The 21,166-nt window shown below is 44.7% G+C and overlaps 1 protein-coding gene across 2 annotated transcripts in view; it reads right to left on the bottom strand.

Moving 5' to 3' along the window:
* Positions 1-12,574: 12,574 nt before the first annotated feature.
* SPATS2 (spermatogenesis associated serine rich 2) overlaps positions 12,575-21,166 on the bottom strand; it is a 75,601-nt gene continuing 67,009 nt past the window's right edge. For both annotated transcript variants that reach the window (XM_053300228.1, XM_053300229.1), the window contains 4 exons: positions 17,679-17,788; positions 16,054-16,156; positions 14,559-14,761; positions 12,575-13,753 (listed from right to left, as the gene is read on the bottom strand). In XM_053300228.1, the coding sequence (XP_053156203.1) occupies positions 13,436-13,753; positions 14,559-14,761; positions 16,054-16,156; positions 17,679-17,788 (734 nt within the window). In that variant the 3' untranslated portion in view covers positions 12,575-13,435. The remainder of the gene's footprint in view (positions 13,754-14,558; positions 14,762-16,053; positions 16,157-17,678; positions 17,789-21,166) is intronic.

Below are 21,166 nucleotides of genomic sequence, written 5' to 3'. Positions count from 1 at the left end.
TCCAGAAGACATCCTCACACCCCATGTGCCACAGCCGAGCCACACACCCAGCCATGGGTGTGGGGCAATGGGAAATCACATTCACTCAAGTTTTTAAAATCCCGGGTCTGGTCTGTATGCAGGTAAGCAGGGGCATCGCGAGAGAGGGCACTCTTCTCTGCTCCCCCGACCCTGGGGCAGCTGGGGCAACAGCAGGGGCCACAGGCAAGGGCGTACCTGTGCACAGGTGCAGATGGCCAGGCAGGGGGCTTGTTTCCGAGGCAGCTCAGCCACCATCTCCGGGATCAGGAAAGCCATCTCCAGGATACCCCAGCCCACTACTTCCCAACACACAGCAACACAGTTCTACTTGGAGCACCCATGGCCTGGCAGTCTTGTGGGTGGGCATAGTCTGCTTGGGCCTTGATAGCCATCCTTGTTATAGAGAAAATATCACTCCAAGAACTGGAGTGATTCTTTTCCCACTGGCCCTGCTCATGAGTAAGCCAGGGTTGTAGACCCCCCCCCAATGGGGAAGTGGCTAGGCCCCACTTCCCCACCCTTTCTTTGTAAAAATAGAGCAGATCTCCCCCAAACCTCCCCACACTCTTCCCTTGTCTTCACTCGAGCGCAGTGTTGGTGGAGTGATGGGCACTGACACGGATATTTCCACCCACTCAAAACTCCCTGCTCCTGGTCCATCCTCCTGCTGGATGCAGATCTGCAGGCACAGGGATAGATGGGAGCGGGGAGCCCCCATTCTCCAGACATTGCTGGAGAGCTGAGTGGTCGTTCTGGGATGCTGGCAAGGAGACACAAGTACACGTGGATGTGCGGGCGGCAGGGGACATGGTATTGCAGCAGCTTGTCTGCAGTCCCCAAGACTAGGAAAGTGTTCCCTGGGATAGCACTCCCTGTGGCTGCGAACCAGAAACCACCCTTGCTCTATTCAGGGCACCCATGGCCTGATACTCTCATGAGAGAGGGTGAAGAAGGGGATGGATTGTCCTCTTGAATCAAGTCTGCTGTTTCCGGGCAATACTCTCCTCTCCACTCTGATGGTCCATCTCATAAGCTGTCCGGGGGTGTCCCTGTGGCCTGTCACTCTCATACCCAGCCACTGAGTCCTGGGTCGGGTGGCTAGATCCCTGAAGAAGGATCTCAGTTGGCCCAAGACTAGCCCTGATCATGAGCAAGCCTCTGGGGGCATGAACCCCCCCCCCAAATGGGAAGGGACTGAGGCCCCCCTTCCCAACTTTTCTGAGAACATAATAAAACTTGGCTGCTCAGGAATCCCTTCTGGGGGGGCAGCCTTTCAACCCCTGCCCATAGCACCCCACACACAAATCATTTGCATGGGTGGTAAGGGCAATGAGTAGACCCATCCATTTGAAATTCCTGGGTCAAGACTGGCATTGCGGCATATGTGTATCTCCAGGCGTAGTGATTACCAGGAGTAGAGAGCCCCAGTTTCCAGCTTCCCCAGGGCGACTGCATTGCCCATGGGGGCCGTGGGTTGGGATGTGCATCTCCACATTGGCCGGTGGGTTGGCAGGGTGCAGAATTTGACAGTGGCTTGGCGGTGGTTGCCAAGACCAGGACAGCACTTGACCAAGTGCCCATCCCTGCAGCTTTCCTGCATAGAGCATCCTCCAACACTCCCCTTAGTTTGCCACTCTCATGAGAGAGTGGTCCGTGGACTAAGGGGCTAATGTTGCAGCAGCATGCGACAAGAGCACCAGCTCGTACAGCACAAGTACTGTCTTGTACATTTTGCATTTGTGCCCCACAACTGGCTCTTGAGGAAGACGATGGGAGCAAATATTCCCACCCCCAGAAGGGGCTGGCCCCCAACCCTTTTCCACTCGTTCTGAATGAAAAAAAGAACTTGGCTGCTCCAGCTTCTCTGCTTGGTTCTGCCTTTTGGCTTCTTTCTCCCAGTGCCGTGATGGGGGTTTGCCACTTGGAGTGCTTGTGGACATCCATGACTGTTGCCCTCAAATGGCTGTGTGGCTTAACAGGCTGGCCAGGATGGGGGCGTGTTGGTGTCCCTGCTGACTGGCTGCTCCATAGCTGCATGACTTACAGGAGGGATGTGGCTGATTCTCTGAGAGGCTGCCAGCGAGAAGTGCCAAAAGCATGGAGCAGCCACGTCTTCAGGCAGGTCTTCACCAACACCTCTATGGTTGGGGTTTGGAAATGGGCAGTTACAGCTGCATCTGGACGTACCTCTTCAGCAGCAAAACCATGGTTGTCAGAAGCAAAATTTAGAGAGAACCTCGGGTTCCAATTGGAGTTTTGTGGGACAAACTGGAGTTAACTTTAGACCCTTAACTGCGGTTTTGCATGTTCAGGCATACTACAGTTACAACCTCTAGCAGCTTTAACTGTAGTTAAAAGTGTACGTGTGAACTGGTCCATAGGCATAGCTCTTTCCTTGGCTCCAACAGTGATTCCAAAACAGTCACCACTATGGCTGCGTTCATACTGAAGCTGTATCAAGCCATTAGCATCTCCAGCAATATTCCCTCTTAACAGGGATTCCCAGATGTTGTTGACTACAACTCCCGGAATCTCCAAGCAAAAGCCATTGCAGCTGGGGATTCTGGGAGTAGTCGTCAGCAACATCTGGGAATCCCTATTAGGAGGGAACACTGATCTCCAGGCTTGTTTTCAGTAGCCACCTGGAAATTGAAGCTTATCCCCGGAGACTCCCTACAAAGCAGGGAAATGGGGTGGGGGGTGGGGGTGGGCTGTCTCCCCAACCGGGCTGTTCATGAGATGTGTTATTGTGGATGTTTGAAGCCTGCTCCAGATCCCAGCTGGCAAGGGGATTCATTTTCACAGCATCCCTATCTTGTCAACTCTGACACCACCACAGATGGTGAAAATGGTTTAAGTCAGACCATCCGTCATCTGGGCCAGGACTGCTTACACTGGCTGTCACAGCTCTCCAAGATCTCAGGGCTAAGTTTTTTCAGGCCCTGTTACCTGAGGGCCAGACTAGATGAGGTCCGGATGGTTCTCAATTGTATCTCCTCCTCCTGACACCTTTTTGCTTTGGCTAGCCACTAAGAGGAGGCCCAAATAGGATTAGGAATGGGATGCTGAGGGAGGGGTTTACTTTGCTGCTGATCCCATGTCAGAACTGGTTTGGGACTGAGATCCTGTCTAACTGGAGATGCTAGGGATTGATGCAATCAAAGCTTGTGCTAAGCCACTGAGCTGTGGCTTTTCTTTTATCCCACACAGGAAAGTACAGCTAGAGTGCAGGTAGGAGACTCAAGTTTCAATTCTCACTCAGCCATGAAGCTCTTAGGCAAGCCACTCACAAGGAAGGTTAACCTTGCTGTAAAGTTAAGCCTCCACCATGAGCTCTTTGAGGCTGCATGAGCAAGAAGATGGCTTTAGACATAGTGCACACACCCTCAAAAACCACACTCCGTGAATTTTATCATCACCATCTATCCACTACCATTTAAAAACAAAAAACAAAATTGATTTAAGTGCTCTTTGTCTCAAAAACTAAACCCAAGTAGAAACCTCCACCACCTGATCCAACAAATACAATCCACATCAAATTAACGAGTTCTGTTCAGTTTTTAAAACAAAAATGCTTGATCTTTTTAACATATAGTTTATTATTCAGCTTTAATATAAATATCTGGTCTAGCTTTCATATTAATCTTTCTAGTCTTTTAGTCTATCTAAAACATTATTGTCCAGGAAATAAAAACACCTATTATGAAAGAGTTCTTCACCAATGCACATAATAATATATTAATTGAGTGCAGGGTGAACTGACTTCAAGTTAATGATGGTCCTTTGGTTCTGCTATAACCATAGATAACAACGAAACTTGCCTTCAATTTAGCATTCATTCATTCATTCATTCATTCATACGGTCTTCTCCTCTTTTGCACCTGGGGCATTTCCAGAAGGGGCTTTTAGCTCGCTTCTCCTTGGGAATAGAGGGAGTGCGTTCACATATTGGACAGATTTACCCCAAAGTCCCTGTGAGCTATCAGGGAGCACTTCACACACAATTCATGTTTTTCATTGCCTGTTAGAGTGCAGCGCGATTTTTGTCCAGGGTAAACAAATCCACTTTTTGCATTGGTTTTTTGGGTGCAAATTCAAACTCACAATAAACCCTTGTAGTAAACCCATGATAAAGCCTACTGTCTGGAAATGTTCCTGGTCATCCAAGGTGAAGCTCAGGTATCATACCTGGACACTGTCCAGATTAGCTGCTCAACAGCAGCAAAATGCCTCTATTCAGGCAAGTTGTGTTCAAAAACGTAAACAGCGGGGGGGGGGCAGTCTCGCAGAAACTAACAACCTGGAAAAAACAGCAACTTCTTTACGCCAGATAGACAACACCATAGCACTATATCATTCGAAACAAGGCACTGGAAATGTGAACGACACCCTGCTGTCTGCGTAGGGTCTGCGGTGTCGCAACACAGGAAGTGTAGAAACATACTTCCGAGATATGACATGACCCTGTTTCAGGATCTAATGTGGAAAGCGCCCTTGTGCTGGGTTATTTTATTCTTACAAAAACCTTTTGAAGTATATTATGCTGAGAGAAAGTGACTTGCCCAAGGCCACTCAGTGAGGATATGTACAGATTTACATTGTTTGAGCAGCCAAGTCACTGTAGAAGCACATTTGTTCACAGACACAACTCCCTGTCTCGGATCAAGCTCAACATCAGCACCTACTTTCCAATTCCAAATGGCTTTACAGCTTTTCTTAAACTGATTTTCATTTATTTTTACTAAAGCAAACAAAGCCAAATGTTTAAACAAAGCTGTGTTTTGAAAAAAGAATTAAGAAGGAAAGCATCATGACTAAAGGCTGCATACAAGAGCAAGACACACAACAGAAACCCTAGTTCCAATCCCTTATGCATATGACTGTCAAATGCACTATAAAAACAAAAGGGGAAAGGGGAAGCTGATGTTGTTCCACAGGAGAATAATATAGATACCAAGAAGGAGGAAAGGTACTACCAAGTTTAGAGGATGCCACTGACAGCATGGCTAACAAGTAGAGTCAGGGAAGCTATAAAAGAGAAGGATACTTCCTTCGGGAAATGGAAGTCCTGCCGAAATTGAACATAAACTCTGGCAAAACAAATGCAAGGAGACATAAGGGATGCAAAAATAGAATGTGAGAAGCATAAGAGGCGTGCCGAGGGAAATAACAAACACTTCTTTAAATATATCAGAAGCAGAAAACCTGCCAGGGAGGTGGTTGGACCCTTAGATGGTGAGGGTGTGAAAGGGATTATAAGGAGGATAAGGTGATTGCAGAGAAGCTGAGTGAGTTCATTGCATCTGGCTTCATGGTGGAGGATACTAACCATATGCCTTCTCCAGAACTGAACTTCTCAGGCTTGGAGGCTGAAGAACTGGGCCAATTTGAGGTGATGTTCTAAATCATTTAGTCATAATCATTTAGTTATTGGAAAAAAAAATAAAAATTAGCAAATTGCCAGGGCCAGATGGCATCCACCCAAGAGTTCTGAAGGAACTCAAATGTGAAATTGCTGATCTCCTAGCAAAAATATGTAACTTGTCCCTACAGTCAGAGGACATATGTTTTGCATTGCCAAGTATCTTATTATTACAACCTGATCAAAATGAGCACCAAGACAATGTGGATCTGAGAAGAGAAGTCTTTGTTACATATGAGATGTCACAAAACTCTTCAGATGGAACAATGGTCCTTACGGATGAGGTGGGGCGGCGCGAGAAATTGCTACAGAACTCAGCCTAGACCTCTATGTAGATTAGTTACACTCACACACTTAAAGTAGGTTACTTATTAACATGATTTAAAATCTTAGCAAAGCAGTGGCTTCTTAAATAGCCTGAAGGCAAGCTTGAAGTTTAAGGAACCCAGAGTTATTTAAGCATAAAAATGTCAGAACTTTTAAAGCTCAAAATTAGGCTTTTTGAAAAGGAAAGGAAAGAAAAGAAAAGAGAGAGAAAAGAAAAGGTCTGCCTGACTTAGTTCCATTTAAACACACAGTTCAGGCTGAAAATATTTTACCTTCAGAAACAACACTCTTGAGGTTGGGAGGAAAGGTGCAAAGATGACAAGTGCCAGATAACTAAAAAACTAAAAAAAGTAAAAAACTAAAACTAAAAAAAGGGATCTAAAAACCTAAAACTAAAAAAAGGGATCCAGGGGCGATCCGGGAAATTACAGGCCGGTTAGCCTAATGTCCGTTCCAGGCAAATTGATGGAAAGCATCCTCAAGGATAAAATTGTAAAGCACCTAGAAGAACAGGCCCTGCTGGGAGTGAACCAGCATGGCTTCCGCAAAGGTAAATCTTGCCTCACCAACCTTTTGGCGTTCTTTGAGAGTGTCAACAAGTATGTGGATCAAGGTGATCCAGTTGACATAGTCTACCTGGACTTCCAAAAAGCTTTTGACAAAGTTCCTCATCAAAGACTCCTGAGGAAACTTAGCTGTCATGGAATAAAGGGACAAGTACATGTGTGGATTGCTAACTGGTTGAAAGACAGAAAACAGAGGGTAGGTATAAATGGAGACTTTTCACAATGGAGGGAAGTAAGAAGTGGGGTCCCCCAGGGATCTGTACTGGTACCAGTGCTTTTTAATTTATTCATAAATGATCTGGAAGCAGGGGTGAGCAGCGATGTGGTCAAATTTGCAGATGATACCAAACTCTTCCGGGTAGTGAAATCCAAAACGGATTGTGAGCAGCTCCAAAAGGATCTCTCCAAACTGGGGGAGTGGGCGACAAAATGGCAAATGTGGTTCAATGTTAGCAAGTGTAAAGTGATGCACATTGGGACGAAAAACCCCAACTTCAAGTATATGCTGATGGGATCTGAGCTGTCGGTGACGGACCAGGAAAGGGATCTTGGGGTTGTGACTGACAGCTCGTTGAAAGTGTCTATTCAATGTGCGGCAGCTGTGAAAAAGGCCAATTCCATGCTAGGGATCATTAGAAAGGGGATTGAAAATAAAACGGCTAACATTATAATGCCCTTATACAAAACTATGGTGTGACCACACTTGGAGTACTGCGTACAATTCTGGTCACCACATCTTAAAAAGGATATTGTTAAACTGGAGAAGGTACAGAAGAGGGCAACCAAGATGATCAGGGGCCTAGAGCACCTTTCTTACGAGGCAAGACTACAACACCTGGGGCTTTTTAGTTTAGAAAAAAGACGACTGGGGGGAGACATGATAGAGGTCTATAAAATCATGCATGGCGTGGAGAAAGTGGAGAGAGAGAGATTCTTTTCCCTCTCACACAACACTAGAACCATGGGTCACTCCATGAAATTGATTGCCAGGAGGTCTAGGACCAACAAACGGAAGTACTTTTTCACACAACGCGTGATCCACTTGTGGAACTCTCTGCCACAGGATGTGGTGACAGCCAACAACCTGGATGGCTTTAAGAGGGGTTTGGATGACTTCATGGAGGAGAGGTCTATCAATGGCTACTAGTCAGAGGGCTGTGGGCCACCTCCAGCCTCAAGGGTGTGCCTCTGAGTACCAGTTGCAGGGGAGCAATGGCAGGAGAGAGGGCACGCCCTCAACTCCTGCCTGTGGCTTCCAGCGGCATCTGGTGGGCCACTGTGCGAAACAGGATGCTAGACTAGATGGGCCTTGAGCCTGATCCAGCAGGGCTGTTCTTATGTTCTTAACTATAATTTACATCTTACAAGGGGAGACAGGCAGGGCAATTGCAATGCGCACAATTTTTGACTGTGAGAGAGGCTGATTGGCAATCCCACAATGAATATGTACAATATTTCTTTCTCCCCCAGTGTAGGAGGGTATCCGTTGTAATGAGTTGTCATGCCCACTTGCTCCCTGGAGACAGGATCTCATGCAAACTTGTATGCTGGTTAGGGTTAGGGTTACATTTCACTAAGGAAGGACAGGATCCAGACTAAGCTAGCCGCTCTTCAGGTCCTCAGCCCATCAGTTTCTTCTCACTTTCATCATCACAGCTGCACCAGCAAGGTCATCACATTGAGTTAAGGTTATGACTGCCTAACAATTTAACTATGCCATTGTAAACTGGAGTTACACCAGCAAGCAGAGAGGATTTAGTTGTAATGCTTATCTGGCTGACAATGAGAAGATAGGGTAAGAACAATGTAGCATTTGAACAGTGCATTTCAAACATTCAATGCACTTCACATACATTATTTCCAAATCCTTACCACACTGTACACCAAGCTAGTTGTTATTGTTTCTGTAGTCTTGTTCTGTTGTGGAGGCTAAGGGTGAGAGAATAGAAGTTAACGTAAGGCCACCTAGCAAGTGCATTGATGAGGTGACATTCAGTCAGTCAGGAACTTTTAGATGCTCTTTACCACAACATAATACCAGCACTTACACTACAGTGAATGAATGCCAACTCTTTTCTCTCCTAAGTACTCATGCAACAGCTTTTACAGTTAAATTTCATGAGGCGACCCAACATCTATTGTAAGAGCTGATGCAGACTTTACATTTTTAAAGACTCCCTGTTTGGTTTTTGTATGTCAATAGATTGTCCAGGGTTAAGCAGGAAAGTGAGGTGCAGGACTTGGTATGTGTTGTCTGAGATATAGTATCCATGTGTGATTGTATACACCTATTAATGCTGGGTTTGCTAAGCATTTGAGCACCACAATTCAGTTTTGCTCCTTCACTGCACATCATCACCACTATAAGAGAGGATGCTCAAAATATGCCTCAATCGTCCTGGGTTGCTTCATGTATGAGGCAGAAGCCACAGTTGAATAAATACATGTACATGAGGGAGGTGCCTGCACACAGTTCTTTGAAATGTCTGTTGCAGCAGCCATTTGCACTGATGGAGCCAGGTTGCTTTTCTGTTTGAGAAGTACACGCACACTTCCTTATAACACTGCAGCCATAGTTATGGTAGTAATCACTCTAAGAGTAATGGCTGTCCTATCCTGACTGACCAGAATAGTTTGAGATTGTGATGGGAGCATGGTCTGCTGTTTTCAAGTTGACTACTGCCACACTACAGCATTCCAGTTCATCCACTCATCCTTCCTGTCATTCAGTCTCTGCATAGCAACAGACCAGGAGGCGGCATTGCTCAAGGAAGAGGACTAGGGTTCAGCCAAATGGCCCCTGGCCAACATAGAGACACAAACTCAGCAGAGTTCAGGTCTTGTAACCTTATCAAGGACTGTGTGTGGCAGGATTATCCAACACCTCTTCACAAAACTACAGGTTTTTTTTAATTGATAGATTCTCTCCAAGCAGCTCATCTTCATTTCAGCATAAGCATGTCCCTAATTATACTAAGCTAAACCAAAACAAGCCACTCCAGGGGATTACATCCACTGTGGTAAATATCTCACCGTCTCTTGACACCTTCCTAGTAAGTGAGTCAGTGGATATCTTTTAATTCCAATGTGATAACTCATGTTCCACATAGTGGTAAAATGAGGGTACTAACAGCCTTCACTGGGAAAACTGGTAGAGCTCCCTTGTGCTTCTCTACCCTGAAATCCACAAACTCATCTCTGTTGAATTCCTGCCCTAGCAATGGAAGGAAGTGGAAAACCAGAAGGTTGGAAAATCAGTTGCTAAATTTTGAAATAGCCTAAACCTGGAGGCACAATTTGGACCCAGAGTTCCTTGAAACAGCTCTTGGCAATTCTATCTATTGATGAATACTAGCAATGGGAAGTTGACACATCTAGAGTCAACAATAAACCTGCTTGTTCTTATAAGGAAGAGCATGTATTAGAACACCACACAGAAGTGTTGCAGTCAACAGAATGCTACCCCGTGTTAATGTTTTGAGACCAAATTTGAATGGATGTGGTGGATGACCTGAAGAGGCATCAGTCCATGTCTGTTCCTTCTCAAACCAGTATTTGATGTGGATGGATTAAGCCTGACAGCAGAGACAAACACACCCTCTAAACAATGCAATATGGAAAGATCATCTTGCTGGTATCTTCCTTGTTTCCTATATTTCCATAAGGTACATTAATTCTTTTCATTAGGCTGAATACATTGTCATGTTGTATATTTCTCTGGGTGATTGGGTAGTCTGCTCTCCTTCATACAGTTTATTGGCAGACTCAAGAAATACTGATCTTTCATACACTTACCTTTTGAATAACTGTGATATTTTGACTATTCTTCCTTTGGTGATCCGTTTCAACTGGGTGCATCACCATTTGTTGCCTCAGCCTAGGACTCTGCTAAAAATCCTAACTATACCTTATGTTCCCATCCTACCTTGAACATATCACACCCGTGTACCAATGACACTGGTTGCCAATCAGTTTCAAGGCCCAATTCAAGGTGCAGGTTATAATCTGTCATGCTATATCCAGCCGGGGACCATGTTACCTTAAGGACTGCTGTGCCCATATGAACCTGCTTAGGCTCCAAATTCACCATGTCTGGTTCTGGTTTCTGATCTATCAACACAGATAAGATTGGAAGGAACCATGGACAGGGTCTTCTCTTATGGCACTGCATTTGTGGAATTCTTTGCCATAAGTACATTAGACCTCTCCAAACCTGCTGTTTTTAAGCAGGTCCTCATAACATTTTCTTCCATTTGACTTAACTAGTTTTGGTGTCCGCTCCAACCAACCACCCCCGCCCTGGATACCGCTCGATTTTATGCTGTTAATTGTTTATCTGCAATTTATGTTCTTTGTACATGGATTTAATATTTTAAAGTAGTAACAACTTTGGAAAGAAAGCAGTATCTACTTAATTCTATATGACATAAAGCTATGAATAACCAAGCTGTGGTTCTGTGATTATCATTAGTTGGACTACTACAATCCTTTTGTGTGAACATGTCACTGATGGGTCATCTTTGGTGAGTTGCTGTCATTAAGCAGGCTTCCCCCAACATTCCCAAAATGCAATGGAATTTTAGGGAAATATGGCACCATTTTCATAAAATTCCATATCTCATGAATTGCAGGACTGTCAAATCCCATGTTTTCAATGGTTATAGGAGACACTGGATACATGATGTCAAAGATCATAGTTAATCAGCAAAGGAGATGGGGTTTTACACTGCATTTCCCAACTGTATTACATGATCGTAGAATGTAGATCCAAATACATTTAAAAAGACATGTTTCTATATCCACCTCCACCACTCTCAGCCATCCAAACCTCTCCTGCCCCCTCAAACATCTCTGCTCTTTCACCCTTGCTGCCCTGTGCTTGAAACGGTCTCCCAGAATTCCTTGTGATGCCTCTACTCTCTTTTCAAATTCCTCATGATCACCTTTGACATTAAACCTCTGCCATCCCATCCCACAGTCTGTATTCTCCCCTCCGCCGCCCTCCCACTATAACTAAGCTTATGTAATAAAATGGCATTATGAACCTGGATGGCACTATATATAAATAGTCATAATAAACACAGTTTCTAAAAATGACACTGTCTTCCCCATACAATTCTAATATATTGTGGGTTTTGTTTCTGAAAAGCCTACTCAATGAGGACAACCTGCCTGCCAAAGATCCATCCACCAGTGGGTATTCTCACACAAACTGTATATTCATCATACAAGTGGTCAACCACCTAGACATCTTTGATTTATTTCGGAAAGAGCTGCAAATGTTATGATTCTTATGGATGAATAACCTAAGTGCCTACGGGAGAGTTGGATATTGGCAGGCACAGAGTGAGTCACAGATTTGACAGTGTTTTTTAAAAATCTGAATTCCCTCCAAAATGCCCCCATATTAGTCAAGGGGTGAGCGTAGTTAACAGACAAGCAGGTGGGCAGAGCTAATGGAACTTTGTGGCGAGAATGCAGGGGGAGGAGGACTTGTATAAGAATACTCCCTCAAGACAGTCACAACCCGTTTCCATTTCCTGACTGAGGGGGAAGGAATTTGAAAAGGAACTGGGAAAGAGCACCTGTGCCCTCCGCCACAAAAAACCCCCAGAAAAACCTCTTTTGCATATGAAGGAAGACCCAAATTACAGCAGGGACTTCTGTCTTTGTTGCTAACTTTTGTTTTTTCACCATGCTCAGGGCACAGCATAACACAGATACTGGCAGGCACACCAGGGATATACTGCAACATTCTGTTGCAGGTCCATACTTGTATACCATTAATGCTAATTCTACTTAGCCTGGCTTAGCATAGTAGCTTTGAGACAGCTCCAAATCAGGAAATCTCTAGTACAAATCTCACCTTTGCCATGAGTGCACTGTATGGTCTTAGTCATACTGCACTCTCTCAGCCTCAGCTGGAACAAATGCTGGTCTACCTCACATAGTGATTGTAAGGTTTCATATAATCCATCTGCCTTATACTTGAATGGTCTCAAATAATTTTCCTCTTGTAAGTCACAGTTGCATTAAGCTCAAGAACCTCTAGATTATAGGAGTTGAGCCAAAATATACCGGTTCCACTAGCTACACACTTAACACTTGATTTTTTTAGCTAGCCCAAGTCTGGTTTGTTTTGTATAAGTAGACGCTGAATTCATCTAATCAGTCCATATCTCCATGAATCCATTCCCCACAAGCCCTCTCTTAATGAGAAAAAGTACAAACCACCACCTTTTAAACATGTACGTCATTTTTATTTATAGAAGGACAGAGATAGACTGTAGCAATTTATTTTTACTTGAGATCACCTAGGATTAGAACTGCTAATTAATCTGCTAGAAATTTAGTTTAGGATCATATGATGGGATTGTGGTTGGGAGGGAAACAAATAAAACCTCCCATCCTTCAAACATTAAAAGTAGGGAACATCTATGTATACGTGACGTACAGACAGAACATTACTTCTCTCAGGAGGACCGGATCTCTCCCATCCTCTGGTGGAAGAAGCATACAAGCCCAGTTTCCCCAAGTGTAGTATTTAGATAAGATGTAAAAAGAAAAAGAAATCCATCCCAGCAATCTCTCTTATGGCTCCTCCCATTTGGATCTCTGACTTCGGTCTCACAGTTCACAGCAATTTGTTTCATTGCCAGCATGAATAGTTTTGCTGTTAGGAGTAAGGCCTAGCTAGCAGCATTCAGGGAGGGGGAAGAGTAGAGGCTTAGGGCTGGGGCTCCTGGAAGACATCCCCCTCCTCACCCTTTTGCTCTTAGGCTGAGAGACTCGGCCAACATTGAAGGATGGCACCAGCACAAGAGGAGCCAGAGTGCAAAGGAGGTGGCAGCCATGAGGTTTGCCAAGGCCACGCCTTACAGCATGAGTGTGCATTTTCCCACTAAAGCCTAACCCATGTCACATGGCAGGAAGCAAGGACAGGAGAAGCAAGAGGAAGCTGCTTTCCCAGAAAGGAATGATTGGGGAAGAGAAGTGGCACAGGGACAGCAAGTGTAAACTTTCCTTTGTTAATATCTCTAGCTAGGTGTGTCCTACAATCCTGTTAGCCAGTTTTGGAAAGTGGCAGAGTTCATGGTCCTCAAGGATTGGCCACCTCAGACTGGCTTGACCTAGGTTTCCGCTGTGGGAGAGCCTTGGTTTCTTTGCTGAGTGTACCCAACTGCGCCTGTGCAGATGGGGCTGGTGGACCTGCCTCAGGACCAGGACCAGTTCCATTGGTTCCTGTGGCACAAGTCTGGCTGAGGTTGTTTGTGTTCCCAGGAGGAGGCCGGGACCTGGAGTTGGACTGGTACCAAGACCCATTTCTGTACCGGTTTGAATTGGGGTGAGAGGGCCCATTCTGGCGTTGTCCTTGGGGCCTATAACCTTGATTGGGTCTTCTGTTACCTTGGAACCCCTGCAATGGAAAGAAAGAGAGGATCAATATGGAAAGCATCTATCTTGGCCACATTCCGTATAAAGCTAAGAGTCACAAATGTCACCAATAGAAGGGGAGCCTCTTGTCAGGTTCCACAGGTGCTGGCCCCTAGCAACAGGTCTGCAGCAAGTGGGGAAAAGTGTGATGTAGTGGTTAGAGTGCTGGACTAGGACCGGGGAGACCCGAGTTCAAATCCCCATTCAGCCATGAAACTAGCTGGGTGACTCTGGGCCAGTCACTTCTCTCTCAGCCTAGCCTACTTCACAGGGTTGTTGTGAAAGAGGAACTCAAGTATGTAGTACACCGCTCTGGGCTCCTAGGAGGAAGAGCAGGATATAAATGTAATAAATAAATAGATAGATAGCCATTTTAAAAATGGAATATACCCACTAATTAGCCCCCACCCTCAAATTATATCTTCAGGCCTAAAAATGTCAATATGGATTTAAGCATCACTTCAGAAAAAACTTGTACTCAGTACTGCTGCTGTGCAAACAATAATAAAGCAGCCCCATTTCTTCCAATCAGTCTACTCCATGGCAAATAGGATACATGTTGCAGGAACAAGTTCTTCATGGGAAAGCAAGCAGGAAGTGGCTCTTTTTGTGGTAGTCTCCATGCTGCTATGCAGCTTCCACTGAGGGGCTAGGAGTGTGTGTAGCTAGCTGAAAGCATAACAGGAGGGGCGCCTGCACGCACACACTCACACTAGAAGTGAAGGCCACTAAACACCACACAGTTACAATGCCACCATCAAGAGCAGGAAGCAAGGTTAGATAGTTACCTCACGGTAGGGCTGGTACGGACGGCTTGTTGCACTGGTGGGGGTTTCTGCTGGGAATGGTGGTTTCTTATTGGCTGTTGTAAGGCTTGGAGCAGAAGCAGAGGCACACACTGTGGTGGTTGAATCATTTGGGCTGCTCACAGACACAGAGGTAATGGAGCTGCACCGTGACCTGGTTGAGTAACTGTTCTTTGGATGCGAAACTGGAAGAGGAGCACAAAGCAAGCTTTTATAAAGTCCCCTATATTAACTTATGGTCACTTCATGCATCTTCTGCATTGTAGCGAAAAAAGAATTTACATACAGGGAGGAGAGCTGGTCTTGTGGTAGCAAGTGTGACCTTCCACCCTTAGCCAAGCAGGGTCTGCCCTGGTTGCATATGAATGGGAGGCCACATGTGAGCACTAAGATATTCCCCTTAAGGGATGGAGCCGCTCTGGAAAGAGCATTGAGGTTACAGGTTCCCTCCTTGGCATCTCCAAGGTAGGGCTCAGAGAGATTCCTGCCTGCAACTTTGGAGAAGCCGCTGCCAGTCTGTGTAGACAACACTGATATAGATGGACCAGTGATCTGACTCAGTATGTTCTCTGGAAACCAACAGAAGATTCATAAAGCCTTCTACAAATTTATTTTTGAAGTGTATGTCCTAACTTTTGATCCCAGTGATAGGATGCTCAAGGCAACTAAAAATCTGATTATTAAAATGGTAAGACAACCATCATAAATCTAATGAATCAGTGAAGAGAAAGCAGGTTTTGGCCCTAGGAAGACAAAGCCTTCTGAAATAGAAAAGTCTTCATATGAAAGGTAGTTCCATAAAAAGGTAGGTGCCCTTTCATATGTCTCTGCCAATTATACTTCTGGAGGGCTCATCACATGACCTCAAGGACACACACACACACACACACACACACACACACGGGCTGGAGGTAGGCCTTCTGGTTCCTTGGCCCTAAATGCCAATAAAGACTTTAAATTTGGCCGGGAAGCAGACAGGCAACAAGCATAGAAAATACAGTATAACAATAGGGTCACACAATTCTTATACCTGATGCCAGTTGACATTCTGGCTGCAGCATTCTGCACCACTTAAATCAAGGTCAGATACCAAATTTAAAAAACAAAGCAAAATTTCTTCCAGTGCTCTTATGCGGAGGTACTACAATCCCCATTTCATTAGTAAGTAGAAGTCCACCTAGAAAATAGGTGGATTCTGAGCAGGGCCTTTTCAGCTGAGGCCCATAGAGAAAACCTATACATATTTCACTGGAAATGTTGTGTGGCTGTTGTATCCGTGGCGGTTGCTTCACTCAAACCAGCTTTACCATCACACAAGAGTGGAATCTGTCAGTGGAAGAACAGCTTAGCCCACTTGCCAGCTACAACTTGAACCAACCATGCAAAGGTGGTCCCAGAGCATTCAGAGAATTATCCGACAGCAGACACTATTGCTTATGTGGGTTTCCCACTTCACCAAATGTCTATGTTTTCTCACCTTGTCCAAAGGATTCAATGCTCCTCTTTAACACATCGAGGTCACAAGTGAAGCGAGCCACCCTGCCAAGATCTTCATCATATTTGCGCTCACTAACAAAGTGCTGTATGGGAGAGAGAATGCTGGGATGTTAAGGCTCTGTCAACATGGTTTCTTGTGAATGCATGAATCCGATGCCAATCCTGTGTTCCAGCTTCTACGCTCAACCAGTGCTGCAAAGCCTTGCAGAGCGACAGCTAGGATAACCATTTACACAATTATAGACAACTAAGCACCTCTGTTTTGTTTTGCAAAGAACTTCAGCTGTCTGCATGTGTCTAATTCATACATCATCACAGCAGTAGTTACAAGGGATGAAAAACAAGCATGGTCTAGAAATGGAATCGCTGAAAGTTGCATGTAGAATACCTGAGTTCATTGGGATTTTAATGAGATCTTTATATAACTTTGCTCTACCCTCTGGTGGTGGAGTATAAGAGCGACACGGTCATAGAACAAAGCCAATAAGTTTACCAGTCTTTGCACAGATTACTACTAAGAGGATTAGATGGAAGGGAGAATAAGAAATACCAAGGAACAATTCAGACTATAGCCTCATTCACACATTATGCTCAAGAGTTGTACAATGAGTGCACAATGTACACAGGCACAGTTATTCACATGAACACAGATACAGCAGTACACTTCCTATCTGTATGGTTCACTTTTTAAATGAATGCAGGTACAGTCACTCACACAAAAATATGTATGAGTGTACAGACATCTGAACACCCTTATGACATAATATCCGAATAAAGCTAGAGGCTCCTGCTTAGTTGTTCGGAGAGTCCTGTCTACACTGAAGTGTACAGGTAGAAGATTTCCCTCTGAATGAGACTGCTAAAAAATGCTGCGGTCTAACATCTGAAAAAAGCCAGATTCAGTGTTTGAAATACACTGCATGTACACATTAAATGTTAACACTTTTAGGACTCTGAGGGATGTGTAGAGCTAGGAAGGTGGGAACATTTGCTGAGTGATGACATACCACTACTACTTGAGCTCTAGAGCTCAACCAAAACAGTCCCTAGCATCAAGCAGAAACTTACCTCCCCTTTTAAAGTTTCTCCTTGCAACCATGAGTGCCAGAAATATGCTTTTAAAAACCCGATAATTCCAGTTCTCAAGAATATTTCAGAAAGAGCAGATTTCCAGGCTTTTTGCATAGTTATCACAACTGAGATGAGCACCAGAACATTTCTTGCACTGCATATACAGAGGATGCCTTATAGGTGAAGGAGCCATCAAATCTATTATTGGCATGTCGCTCTTCACCCAGGGACGTGGGTTTGGGCGGGGTATAAATTCAATAAATAAATAACCAACCAACCAACCCTTTCTTAACCTGAGATGCTCAAGATGGAACCCGACACCACCTATATACAGAACTCATGATCTACAGAAGAGCTATGGCTCTTCTGTAAAGGTAATTGAATTAAGCTCATATGGGGCTATAGGCCTGTATTCAAGACTAGGGATTGCAGGTTCTGATTATCTGTGCTAGCTCCACTTTGACCAGATCTCTGCCTCAGCTGTCCAGTCTTACAGAATAAGGCTCATAAAGCTAAAACAAGTCTGAAGTTCACCTTTATGTCAGCTCTGAGCTCTACCAGCTGCTCCTCTGACATGCGGACCGCCACATCAGTCATCTTCTTCAGTGCCTCTGCCTTCTTTTGTCGGCTGCCTAGGATTTCCACTGAAAAATAAAGAAGTGGAGCTCAATAGATTATGCCTGGTGCTATTACATTTCCCTCTCATCCCCTTGCCCCCAAAGGTACTTTGCAGGCAACCTATTAGCAAACAAATATAAAATCCCATTGAGACAAATGAACTATGCCCAAAATACAAGCAGCAGCCAGTGCCATCACTACAGTGCTGGTCTAACATGATGCAAGGGTCTCATCCACCCTCTCAGAAGGCAATATGCCCCACTCTATATCAGATGAAGTTTTTGTACAGTCATCACAGTCAATTCCACACAAAGTATATTATAGTAGTCTTGCCTTGAGGGTCAAGGCATGAATGCAGATCTGGTCACCAGCATTGAGCAACAACAAAATATGTAGCTTTCTTTGCTGATAGACTTGGTGGAAAGTGTTCCTGGAACCTTTTTATTCACTCTCAACATGTTTCATAATCAAGTATCCCACCAATGACAGGACTCCAGCGGTCAGCTCCGTGTTGTCTTGATACTAGCCTCCACTTCTCCTTCCTTCTGCTCAGTCAACAATCTTTCAAATATAGAAGACTTATCAAGTCACATATGCTCAAGTGGGAAGAGTATAGTGCTCTAGAGTACCAGACTTGGTATTTCCCCTCACGGCTTAAGTGACAAAGATCCAATATTCTTTGCCAGATCAAAGCTTCCAAGTTAAGGCTGTATCTCACAAAGTAAGGATGAAGAGGGGAAATTGATCTTTATCCTCTTTCATAACTGTCTTTTGAAACGTTATTTGTCTGCTCAGACATTTTTCCAAGATTTTTATTGTTTAATGTTTTTTATTGTGAACCATAGCAGTCAAGAAAAGCAGTTGATAAATTAGACTGAAACCTGTTCATTTTTTACTCTTTCCTCGTAGGCTTCATTCCCTGAAGTCAAGTCTGAATCAACGGTGCAGCAGCTTTTTAAAAAATGCTCTTCAGCCAGCTTATTTTTGCTGCTTGTATCTGCAACTGCCTTTTGAAAGCGACAGTAATTAGATGCAATTTCCCTCCTGCATTAACTTCCCCATTATTTCACTTAGGTGATGCTTGCATGGACCTTTGCATTTTACTAGCTTCTTTTCTCCAACCCCATATGCTCACATGTTGAGAAAAACTATGGCCAGCCTCAGGTAGCAAGTTGTGTGGATGGGGATATCTATTTCTCCCACTACAGCCTCCATCACTACAATCCCATTTCTCTTTTGCTGATCTGGGAAAACTTTCCAAGACAGTATTGGCTGTCTACAGGGTCCAGTAAATTGTCTCAAGGGTGCTGCCATTCATCTTGGACACATTTCCACAGCCAGTGAAGGAAGAACCTGAGGGCGGGGGTGGGGGGAGAGCAATTTCCTCTCTCTTTCTCTTAAGAGGTGTGCACGGAACTGCACCTCCACGGTCTGGCACTGGATGGGGGCTCTTTAAGGGCGGGGGAGGGTGTACTTACCCCTCCCACCGCTTTTTGTGTGTGTACTTACCCCTCCCACCGGTACGCCTGTTTTTTAAAGCATTTGGGGTGGCAGGATACCTCCCTGCCGCCCCTTCCCCTGTTCCTAGGCAAAAAGCTTCATAAAGCCTGACTGCGCATCACGTGCATGCGTACGTATGCCAGACATGTACACATGCACAGTCAGGCTTTATGAAGCCTTTTGCCGAGGAACGGGGGAAGGGGTGGCAGGGAGGTACCATGCCACCCCAAATGCTTAAAAAAACAACAAACAAACAGGTGTGCCAGCGGGGGGAAAGCAGCGGGAGGGGTAAGTACACCTTCCCCTGTCCTTAAAGGCCCTGTGTCTGGACCAGTCCGGAGGCCTTTAGAATGGCCTCCAGACCGGGCCGTGCACACCCCTTCTCTCTCGCATTGCTGCACTGCTACCAATCTCCTCAGGCAGAGAATGTGTGGTTACTTTCATTTAAAAAGTACCCTACCCTAAAACTAATTAGGGTAGTGAAATCCAAAACAGATTGTGAGGAGCTCCAAGAGGATCTTTCCAAACTGGGGGAGCGGGTGACTAAATGGAAAATGCCGTTCAATGTCAGCAAATGTAAATTGATGCATATTGGGACAAAAATCCCCAACTTTACATATACAGAGTTGGGGTCTGAGCTGTCAGTGACTGACCAGGAAAGAGATCTTGGGGTTATGGTAGACAGCTTATTGAATTAGTGCGTGGCAGCTGTGAAAAAGGAAAATTCCATGCTTCAGATCATTAGGAAGGGGATTGAAAATAAAAATGCTAATATTATAATGCCCTTATACAAATCTATGGTGCGGCCACATTTGGAGTACTGTGTGCAGTTCTGGTCACTGTATCTTAAGGACACTGTAAAACTGGAAAAGGTGCAGAAAGGCACAAACAAGATGATCAAGGGCCTGGAGACCTTCCTTATGAGGCAGGGCTATAGAATCTGGGGCTTGGTAAGTTTGGAAAAGAGGTGACTGCATGAAAGCATGATAGAGGTGTATAAAATTATGCATGGAGTAAAGAGAGTGGACAGAGAATTCCACCACCCCCTCTCTCACAAACACTAGAACCAAGGGCCATCCCATGAAACTTAAGTTCAGGAAATTTAGGACCAACAAGAGGGAACACTTTTTCAAACATAATTAATCTATGGAATTCTTTGCCATGGGAAGTGGTGATGGCCACTAGCTTGGATGGCTTTAAAGGGTGCTTAGACAAATTCATGGAGGACAGATCTATCAATGGCTACTAGTCTGGTGGCTATAGGCCACCTCCAGCCTCAGAGGCACGATGCCTCTCAATACCAGTTGCAGGGAAGCAACAGCAAGAGAGAAGGCATGACCTCACCTCTTGCCTGTTGGCTTCCCAGAGGCATCTAGTGGACCATTATGTGAAACAGGATGCTGGACCAGATAGGCCTTGGATCTAATGCAGCAGGGCTGTTATTATACATCTACAATAATATTATACTTATTATTGTTATTATACTTAAGAGTACTCTCTTTATTTAGCAGGGGGAGAGCAAGTGGCCCTATCCATCCCCAGCGCACAACATCCCTTCAGTGAATGTTGATGGTGTCTATCTTATGTTTCTTTTTAGATTGTGAGCCCTTTGGGGACAGGGAGCCTATCTATCTATCTATCTATCTATCTATCAGGGCTGCTCAACTTTGGCCCTCCAGTAGATGTTGGCCTACAATTCCCATAAGCCCCAGCTATTGGCCACTGTGGAGTTGTAGTCCAAAAACAGCTGAAGGGCCTAAGTTGACCAGGCCTGATTGATATAAACCACTTTGGGAACTTTTGTTGAAAAGCGGTATACAGATATTCTTCATATTTGTACTATTCTACACACAAGCATAGTTTTTATTCCTCCACAGAATGGAGGCTCAATTAATGAAACAAGT

This window comes from Hemicordylus capensis, chromosome 2, assembly GCF_027244095.1.
Source record: "Hemicordylus capensis ecotype Gifberg chromosome 2, rHemCap1.1.pri, whole genome shotgun sequence".
NCBI lineage: Eukaryota > Metazoa > Chordata > Lepidosauria > Squamata > Cordylidae > Hemicordylus > Hemicordylus capensis.
The sequence above is the reverse complement of the archived record's forward strand: the minus strand, read 5'-3'. Positions and strand labels throughout refer to the sequence as shown.